A 9,585-nucleotide genomic window follows, 5' to 3' on the forward strand; every position below is an offset into this window, starting at 1 on the left:
ATTAACGATTGCATTAAATAGTGGATAGAGATGCTTAGAGAGCTCATAACCTGCACCCCCGGTGTTAGTGCTCCCGCCCAGAGTAGGGCACAGTCCTTCACGTGTTGTTCACCTCCCGCACCATACGCTCAGCTTGGATCCAAGCTAGGTGCATAGGCTTGTCGTACAGACCACAGTAGGTGGTTCCGACTCGTAGGTGACCCGCGATTATTCGCACAGCCCTCACGTGATCGTAGCACTAGAGCGTATATACGTGTTACACCCAGGCCTGTCGTACAGACCCCTTTAGGTGGTTCCGACTCGTGGGCAGGTTTAGATGTGGAGTTGAGATTTGAGCTCTATATACAGCCGTACAGGTCACGTTAGGTGACTCCGGCTGCCAGAGGATTGTGTGATTGATATGACTCATACCTGAGCACTTGCATATCATTATGAGATTTTGACATGGCATATATTGAGCATGAATGATATACCCCTGAGCATGATTGGCATATCTATACATACGTATATATGTTTATTTTCTGGGAAGTATACAGGTTTTACGGCGAGGGGTTAGATTGTATTTTGCTAAATGGTTTTAAAAGAGCTTTGTTTTTGCCCACTCACGCTTTTGTTTTGCGCCCCTCCAGGTTCTAGTTGCTTAGCCGTTGCGGTGGTTTCCCTTGAGAGCTTTTCGGCGTTCTGACAGACACTCCCCATTGTAGGGTCGCCTTCGGGCGTACTACTGTTGTTGTTTTATTTGGACTGCTATAGACCTGCTCTGAATTTGTATCGCACTAACTAGCACTTGTTCTAGTACTTGTATGCTAGTTTTTAATTATTCGTACTTTTATATTACTACTTATTAGCTTCCGCACGTGCACATGGTTACGTCACCTTTGTGTGACGGCCAGCACGCTCCGATCTCGGTCGGGGTGTGTCATCAACTGCTCAGCTCAATAAGCGATTGTATCCGTAAACATCTTATTTGAACAGATACAAAGTTTGTAATATTAATTTATATATATATATATATAAAAATTGAGGGCCGGGAGTCCTAAGCGGTCCGCCTACTGCGGCTACCCTCAAGGTCGGTCCTAATCTTACCTACGTGTCACATGGCATATCAACGTTGCATTGTATTGAGCACATGTTGACCACATTTCTGATAGAGGTACGTAGTCAATGTGGTTAAAATACCATTTATTCATTAGACTTTGATAGTTGAGTGAAACACTCGAGTCAAATCGCTTGATCAATTAGCCGGTCAGATCAATCAATATCAACAAAATATATGCACACAGTATTGATTAGAATTGTCCTTCATATAAATGTTGATGTCGATACTGGGATTGTCAATATCGTGTCTATATGTTTGTCAGTGGGAGCTTACTTTCCATGTAAACTTCCACTCACAAGCATATAGATGCGACATTGAAACTTTGAAAGTAATCGGAATACCAATAGTATAGATAGAACGATAACATGTCAATATGAATACCTTATCGAGCTAGGTTTTACCTATTTGGGAAGTCCGTAGAAACTTGTTTGCAAAGGCAAATAACCAAACTCCAAAAGGCAATTTTGAAGGGTTCTTAAACCCATGGAAGACGGCAAATTTCATCATCGAATATTTTCTATGGTACTGCAGGAAATCGCAATAATCTTAAGGAAGCATTCAATACAAAATTTATCGGAGAAGTGTTTACACATTTCGAACTGTGATTTGTCGAGAAGGAGAAATGAGTTGCAAGGAGCGAATGAGTAAATAGGAAGAGAACATTGGTTTCAAAGAAATGAAGCTATATTTTAAGAAAGCACTAGATACAATAATGTCAAAAGAATTACAGCAATACTAAAACTGACCCCTTTTTTTCACTTGGCTGCTAAACGCTAAATGCTAAATGCTAAATGCAAAACCCAAAACAGGGCTGCCCATATCCACAAAAATATAAAGCAACGCAGGAGGAAAACATCAACATAGAAACTGTTTAAACAACGCCAAATATCGTAGGGCCACATTTCACGCCATTGAAACAGTAAACTCATAAAAACGCACCCTCACGGGCAAAAGGGCACATGCATTGTAGCTGAAGCAAAAAATATCACCTACTTTAAATTATGCTTGGTTTCCAGTTCCACCACCCCTTGTGCGCTCACCTGTCCGTCCTTTTCCCCGGTTGTACCCTCTGCCCCCTCCACCTCTGCCACCTCGTTCATATCCACCAGCACCTCTCACGTATCCACCACCAGCACCTCGCTCGTATCCACCAGCACCTCGCTCATATCCACCAGCACCGCCTCTCTCATACCCGCGAGCACCACCTCTCTCATACCCACCAGCACCGCGCCTCTCATACCCACCAGCACCACGTCTCTGATACCTGCCAGCATCGCCTCTCTCATAACCTCCACCAGCACCGTCTATCTCATAACCCCCACCAGCACCACCTCTTTCACCACCTCTTTCATAACCCCCACCAGCACCACCCCTTTCACCAGCTCTTTCATAACCCCCACCAGCACCACCCCTTTCGTAATCCCCACCAGCACCACCTCTTTCATAACCCCCACCAGCACCAACCCTTTCGTAACCCCCACCAGAACCATCCCTTTCGTAACCCCCACCAGCACCACCTCTTTCGTAACCTCCACCAGACCCCCTTTCATAGCCACCAGCACCCCTTTCATAGTCACCACCATTCCTTTCATAGCCACCAGCATTCCTTTCATAACCAGCACCTGTAAAAAAATAACATGCTTGTAATAATTAGTCCGTTGCTTATGAACCAATGACCACATACAAATCTATGAAAGAACAAATTGATATCTGAAGTACACATCTTAAGCTGTTAAGTACATCCACCAGACTGAGAGGTATAGGGATACTATTGAATATATGGACACAATGCAAACGCAAAGACATAATGATCCAACACTCCTCAAAATAGTGTAATATGCCAACCCTTCAAATATGGCCAACTCTTTAGTAAACAATCCCTCCTAATTCCCCAACCCACAGTGCTGCTCAGGATATTTTCCTTGTATAGGTACTTATTAAAAAGAATGCATTAGACTCGTCCACAAGTTTGATTATCGCATAGACCTTGTATAGGATGTTAAATAAACTTACCACGGTTACCCCAACCTCTACCACGTCCACCACCTTGTCCCCGATTTGAATAGCCATCATTATCTACCATAAAAGAAGTCCACGTCAAGGGCAGATTTATATTATATAAAACATATATAGTATAGGCACTTCAAAAAACCATAATATGAGTACTTAAATCCCCAATGACTAGTATGTCATTTCATTATTGTACCTTGATAGTTTCTATAGCCACCTTGATAGTTCCCATATCCACCTTGATGGTTTCCACCTTGATAGTTCCCATATCCGCCTTGATAATTGCCATAACCTCCTCCCCTGCCCCAATTCCGGCCTCTTCCTCTACCACGTCCCCGTCCCCGTCCCCGGCCATACGAATCTAAGAACCAAATCAAGGAAGCATGTTAAAACTTAAACATTAAACCATGCTTAAAATAAAAGCTACTTGATACGTTGTCATTTACCATCACCTTCATTAACAGCATTGTAAGGAACACGTGCTTGCTTTGGTTGCTGCTGCTGTTGGTAATTCAGCTGTGGCTTTGATTGATCCGCAGCATATGGGGCTTGATACCTATGGAAAGGGATCATGTAGAAAATATTAATGTTAAAAGCACCAGAAAAGGAAAAGGAAACACTTTCCATAAGCTCAATACTTTTATGCGCTTACCGCAGAAGAATATCAAACTTAATCTAAAAATTCAACCTTGGTGAAGACCCCAATATATTTTAGAACATACCCAGGAGAGTTTGTGTTTAGCTCCTTTGTTGATAATGTGATTGAAATCATTGAGACATGACGAGTCGTTTCCACACTGCAACATATGTTTATGGTACATGCCCATTATTGATTAAGCAGAAGAAAAAAAACACCAAACAGAGCATACACAAAAAAATCTGTTTTAAGTCATAAGTCATTTCCTTACTGAATGAAGTGATCACCATAAATATATTCATGCATACAAAATTTACAACACTTACGGGAGAAGACCTTCTTCCATTGGTTCAAACACATCAGTTATGCTTACAGAGCTGATGGCGGTATCCTGATGCAACCAGGAAATTCTCTTCTGTTTTCAAAAACAATGGCTGATTAATGTGCGTGCATGGAAAGAAAAGGGGTTTTTTTTTTTTTTTTTTTTTTTTTAAGAAAAAGAGGAAGAAAGAGGAGGGGGGGAAGAGAGAAGAGGAAACGCGCGCGCGGGGCGGGGGGGGGGGTGTGTGTGGTTAAAGAGAGCAAGATAGTGACCTTTATAATTTCAGCAATTGCAACTGTCTTGTTAATTGCCTGTCCCATTGCCTTCAAGACAATTTCTTTTCCACGCTTATCCTAAAATATCCAAAAAAAATCAGACACGCGGATGGATGAATCACCCTTATGTACCATATATGGCACTGTCCTATAACATTAATCTTAGATTACCAGCTGACAGAAAAGAAAAAAGGACGGGGAGAGAAAATAAAGTTAACATTGGGATTCTAGAACATAAAAAGGCAAAAGAACAACAGATATAAGAAAGAGACATAGTAAATAGAAGCTCAAGAAAAACTGATCTTCCGTAAATAGATATGAATTCTTGTCCATCCTCAGATTAACTATCATTAATAAAACTATCTGAGTAGTTTACGGAACACGCACTTTTATTGTAACAATTTCTTATCATGTCAATGTGTTTCGAGTCAGGCATCAAAGATATATTCACTCATAGAAAGGCTGACCCCTTACTGTGACTAAAAACAGTAGACAGCCTTGTTGATAGATTTTGCCAAGTACACTAAAGGAAACCCTTCCCAGGTGGAGAATCCATCACAAAAAGGAATAATATTCACACCAAAAAGGGCCTTGTGCACTTGTTAGAGAGAAAGGATTGGTATTAAGAAGAGACCATGATTGAAGAGTTCACTTTTGTCTTTGCAACCACTTTTGGAACATTGACCGTCCCTTTTCAAAGCTCCAGCAGTCATTGAACTCTCGGCCTAAATTGGTCTATATAATCAAATGACATAGCATATGATGTAAACAAGTACAGAAATAGATTTGCAAAGCCACATACAACATGAAATGTTCGGTAAACTGAATTCTTAACGCAAACGTGCAAACTAAGACTAACCACCTCCTCACTGAGGTCAACAGTCATATTCTGATGTAAATAATTGATAAATGGCATTCCCAATTCACTAACACCACCAATGGCCAATTTTACAGTCCAGACCTACCAGCTAGCATCTCCAACACCAACACGAATTAACAATCACGAAGTACTTTCTGTATATGTACATCAAAAACTTATCCGAGACCATCAATATAAACAATAACAACAGCTACGAATGTGATTCAAGTTTCAAACATAACCAAAAACCAGAAAAATCCATAAAGCATAACACAAATGCATATTATCACCAGCATACAACCAACACCCGTAAAAAATACCCACATATAACAAAATGGGTCAGAAATCCATCAGTATTTGAAGCAAAAACAATCCAATAAACCGAACGGACAAAACCCAATACAAAAGCAAAGACATGCAAAAACACCCAGAAACCAAAAAAAAAAAAAAAACCAAATTATGAATCAATGGAAGAAAAAACGACAAAAAATGAGAACATAAGAGATGATCGAAGAGAGAGAAGACGAACCTGAAGCAGAGTGGTGGCATAGCTGATGTAGTTTCTGATAGAGCCTTGGGTGGTGATTCGGATCTCGTTCTCGTTGATGGGCACTTCGGGCCTCGGCTTCTCGACCTTCTGAAACTTTTCCATGGCGTTTCGGATTTTTCGGATTTGGAAGAAACAGAAAACCCTAAAACCCTAGAGGAGGAGCGAGACAGTCCGAACACTGAAGAGAGAGAGAGAGAGAGAAGGGAGAGTGAGAATGAGAAGCTGTCAAAAAAAGGGCGAAAATTTAGTGAAAATCATTTCCGGCCAATCAAAAGCCCAGGCCCAATTGGATTTCACCCCATATATTTCACAAAAGAGTTCCACACACCATTTTTTATTTCTTACACATCTTTTTAATTTTCAACCGACGAATCGGATAAATTGAAGAAAATCAAAGGGCATAAATTAACAAAGATGGTTGAAAAGTAAAAAATAGTATGTGAATAGTACACTCCTTCACAAACTGACGTCCAGGGTTTGGAGAAATTTGGTAGCTTACGTGTTTTGACTTATCGTTGCCTCCATGTATCACTGCACAATTGATTAAAAAAAAAAGCTAAGTGCAGATAAGTACCCAACATTTAGAGCACCTTCACCTCACTAAGGTAATAATTGCCCCGTCAATTGGGTAAAAACAATTACTATCTTAATAAATAATAATTGTCCAAGTGCAACTTCATTGTGTAAAATGAATTGTCCGGACAACTAGCTATAAAATTTTATTCTAAAAATATTTGATAAAAAATTAATATTATTAAATTATTTAAAAATTAGAAAAATAAAATTCTAAACCTAATCCTCTCGCTGGCTCGAAAGCTCCACCTTAGTACACAAATTAAAGATTTCATTGAAGCCAAGATTATCAACTTCCAAAATGTTTTACACACAATTACATCACATCGTTGGAAATGGATATACCACCACAATGCTAACAGTACATATCTTACAAATTCTGACAAATTACACCAAACAATACAAGTAACTACGCTGTCAATAACCCAGACGAGAGCGTAGATAACGTCAGAGGACGTTGACAGTTCTCCTCTATTATTCAATTTCTCCGTCTGTTGTGTAGAAGATTCTTAAATATTAAGAAACGAGACGATACTAGAGCATCATCTGCACAACTGAAACATGTTTTTTCCCTAACCGAAGTGTTTGATCTTGCATCTCTGTCATGCGCATTGCTGTCAAACATGATGCAGACAATGAAATGTTAGTAAACCATTCAAGGCCTCATTCGATCTGACTTCGGAGACCAGGATTTATTTTTTGCTCGGTTGTAAATGCACATGCACTTGATGAGGGAAATGGAATGCACAAACACAACGCGGCAATGCCCCTCAAAATTTTTTCGGAGGTGATCATGCGTCGACGAGAGAATAGATTTTCAACAAGAATCCCAAAAATCAAATTTATCCAACGGCACATAATGCGAGCATAGAGTAGATATTCAATGCAAGACTCAAGAGCGGAAACCTCCACAAGGTGATTATATTCCTTATAAAGATGAAAACTGGTAGATATTCAATCACCGAAACTTATGTATCTTATGGAGCAGAGAAATGTCAAAAATTAAGATGTAAACCAACACTTTTCTGGTAGAAACTTGAGAAAACTGGATTTATAAATCTTGCCACGTTAGTAGAAGAAGCATATATGGTAGAAACTTGAAAATCTCAGCTCATTAAACCTCTGAACTTTACTGTCCCACACTACCATTCAGGAACATGTCCAACATGTAATGTTCTACCATCACCAAAAGTAACTTCAACAAGATTCGAACCTAAGACCTCTCACTTCCAAGTGAAGAGAAATACACCAGACCGTATTACGGAATGACTACCATGTTTTCCACTTAAAACGGGTAATTAACACTAATCGATCATGCCTGGACTAGTCACATAAATTTAATAAGTACCCTGATTTGGGAGTTTCTCTATGTAATTTTACTTGCATCTTTAAGGATATATTCACACATGTCACCTACTGATCTACACTGAATTTGGCATAAAACCCCTTGTTAATTCAATCAAGAAACGTCACAGCTAATTAAATCCTACTTAACAAAATCAAACCCACCAAACTTCAATTGCAAAATCAATCAATCTTAACATGATATCAACGAAGAACAAATTAAGAAAATTGATGAATCCATACCATGAATCCGCGGAGCGCAAAATCAGTCCAACATAGGCTGCACATTGACAACACCGTCTCCTTCGCCCTCCCCTTCGCCACGAAGGATATTATGCGGGGAAACTGTCGACGAAAAGCTGATGACTTTATGGAATTTATTAACAGGGGAAGGCAATTGGGGCATTCTCCTCCAGCTACACTTCCCCGAAGGTCCGCCATTGTCATCGGAACCAATCTCGCAAACACAAGCCGGGTACTTCTTATGATACTCCTCATTGAACACGTATATAAGGTTTCCCAATCCCACACATTTCAAGCTTGCAAACTTGTCTTCCTCATCGCCGTCGAACAATCCATCCAACAAGTCCTGCGGCATGATGGCGATCTCGCTGAACTCCATGGTGGCCTCCTCGATCTTCCACAGGTTGAATGACGGACCGAGAGGGCCGTTGCAGATTCCGGCGAGGACGAGGTGGTTGGTGGAGGAAATCAGGAAGGAGAATACGACCCCGGGCGGGCGGAGGGTCTGGACTTCGCTCCAGGCGTGGGTGCGGAGATCAAACGAGGCAATAAAGCAGGAGTAGATTCCGAAGACGTAGAATCGGCGCTTGAAGAGAGCGGAGGAGAGAGATTCTGACGAGTTTCCTGAGCGGAAATCTGCGGGGAGCGGCGGGCAGAGGAGCCATGAATCGGAATCGGGATTGTAAATCTCCACGGCCAAACGATCCTCGATGTCGACCAAATTGCCGATGAATCGGACCCCGCCGACGACGACAAAGCTAGGGATTGGGGAGGAGGAGGCGGAGGAAGACGAAGAGGGGGGAGAATCGACGCCGACGAGGGGGTTGACGCGGGAAAATCGGAGAGGGGAGGTGGAGAGCCATTGGCGTTTGAGGATATGGGAGAAAGTGAAGAAGGGGGCGGTGACGAGGAAGAAGCCGTCGGCGCCGAGGAAGGAGGAGGACTGGGAGGGGAAGGTGGGGGAGGGGAGGCGGAACCAGAGGTTGGAGAGGGGGTCGAAGGCGAAGCACTGGTTGAAGTTGGAGGAGGTGTTGTGGATGCCGAAGAGGAAGAACCAGGGGTATTTATGGGAGAGTGGGGAGGAGAAGGTGGAGGAGGAGATGAGGGAGTGCCAGTGTTTGCAGACGGCGGAGGCGCGGATGAGGGTGGGGATGGGGAGGTAGGAGAGGATGAGCTCCGTCACATCGGAGCTGAGGGTGCTGATTTCCGCCATAGTGGGGTGATGAGAGAGAATGGGGAGAGAGAAGGAGGAGAGAGGAAGTTAGTTGAGAAAGGAGGAGAGGGTGGTTGGGTAGTTGGTGGAGGAGGAGTTTGACTTAATCGGAAGATAACAGGAAATTGCATCCCCCCTTTTCCCTCCATATTTTACTACCACCTCCGCTGTTGTTGCCCTGTAGCTTGCGCCTTTCACCTTCCAAAACTAGAAAACCTTTAAACTTCTTTTCCTTTTATGATAATAATAATTTACGAGTAATAGACCAATTCTACTTAAATGTATATGGTAATAATTGGTAATTACAGTAATTAGAGGAAGTAATTATAGACACATTTTAAACAATTAGTGTTATTATTTTCTTTTTGGTGAAGAATAATTATTATTATTACTAGCATTTGCCTATACATTTTATGTGTAAGAAGTTAAGAACACGTTTTTTTTAGAAAAATAGGAAGGA

General features: G+C 41.6%; 2 protein-coding genes across 5 annotated transcripts; both read right to left on the bottom strand.

Moving 5' to 3' along the window:
• Positions 1-1,761: 1,761 nt before the first annotated feature.
• LOC103960585 (glycine-rich cell wall structural protein 1.8) lies at positions 1,762-5,971 on the bottom strand. Of its 4 annotated transcripts, XM_048567263.1 has the most exons (9): positions 5,732-5,970; positions 4,341-4,421; positions 4,073-4,161; positions 3,832-3,906; positions 3,556-3,665; positions 3,306-3,470; positions 3,113-3,175; positions 2,536-2,721; positions 1,762-2,430 (listed from the first exon to the last, which is right to left on the bottom strand). In XM_048567263.1, the coding sequence occupies exons 1-9, from the start codon at positions 5,852-5,854 to the stop codon at positions 2,099-2,101; spliced, it is 1,224 nt and encodes a 407-aa protein (XP_048423220.1). In that variant the 5' UTR covers positions 5,855-5,970; the 3' UTR covers positions 1,762-2,098. The 4 variants fall into 4 exon arrangements, with proteins under 4 accessions (XP_048423220.1, XP_048423218.1, XP_048423207.1 ...); XM_048567261.1 differs by having other exon boundaries at positions 1,762-2,721; positions 3,363-3,470; positions 3,562-3,665; positions 5,732-5,971; XM_048567250.1 differs by having other exon boundaries at positions 1,762-2,721; positions 5,732-5,971.
• A 604-nt stretch (positions 5,972-6,575) lies between these two features.
• LOC103960576 (F-box/kelch-repeat protein At3g24760) lies at positions 6,576-9,321 on the bottom strand. The gene is made up of 2 exons (XM_009373064.3): positions 7,913-9,321; positions 6,576-6,939 (listed from the first exon to the last, which is right to left on the bottom strand). Exon 1 carries the CDS (start codon positions 9,123-9,125, stop codon positions 7,935-7,937), a length of 1,191 nt encoding a protein of 396 aa, XP_009371339.1. The 5' UTR covers positions 9,126-9,321; the 3' UTR covers positions 6,576-6,939; positions 7,913-7,934.
• Between the last annotated feature and the right edge of the window lie 264 nt (positions 9,322-9,585).

The sequence above is a fragment of a genome, unplaced genomic scaffold, assembly GCF_019419815.1.
Source record: "Pyrus x bretschneideri cultivar Hongxiangsu unplaced genomic scaffold, Pyrus_bretschneideri_v1 Contig10, whole genome shotgun sequence".
NCBI classification, from domain to species: Eukaryota; Viridiplantae; Streptophyta; class Magnoliopsida; order Rosales; family Rosaceae; genus Pyrus; species Pyrus x bretschneideri.

Bases quoted from the DNA above. Each gene is read 5' to 3' on its own strand.
- LOC103960585 (XM_048567250.1), bottom strand. From the start codon at position 5,854: ATGGAAAAGTTTCAGAAGGTCGAGAAGCCGAGGCCCGAAGTGCCCATC. The intron at 4,422-5,731 runs GTTCGTCTTCTC...TGGATATTTTAG, and splicing joins ATGCCACCACTCTGCTTCAG to GATAAGCGTGGAAAAGAAAT. The intron at 3,907-4,072 runs GTAAGTGTTGTA...CATATGTTGCAG, and splicing joins ATGGAAGAAGGTCTTCTCCC to TGTGGAAACGACTCGTCATG.
- LOC103960576 (XM_009373064.3), bottom strand. From the start codon at position 9,125: ATGGCGGAAATCAGCACCCTCAGCTCCGATGTGACGGAGCTCATCCTC.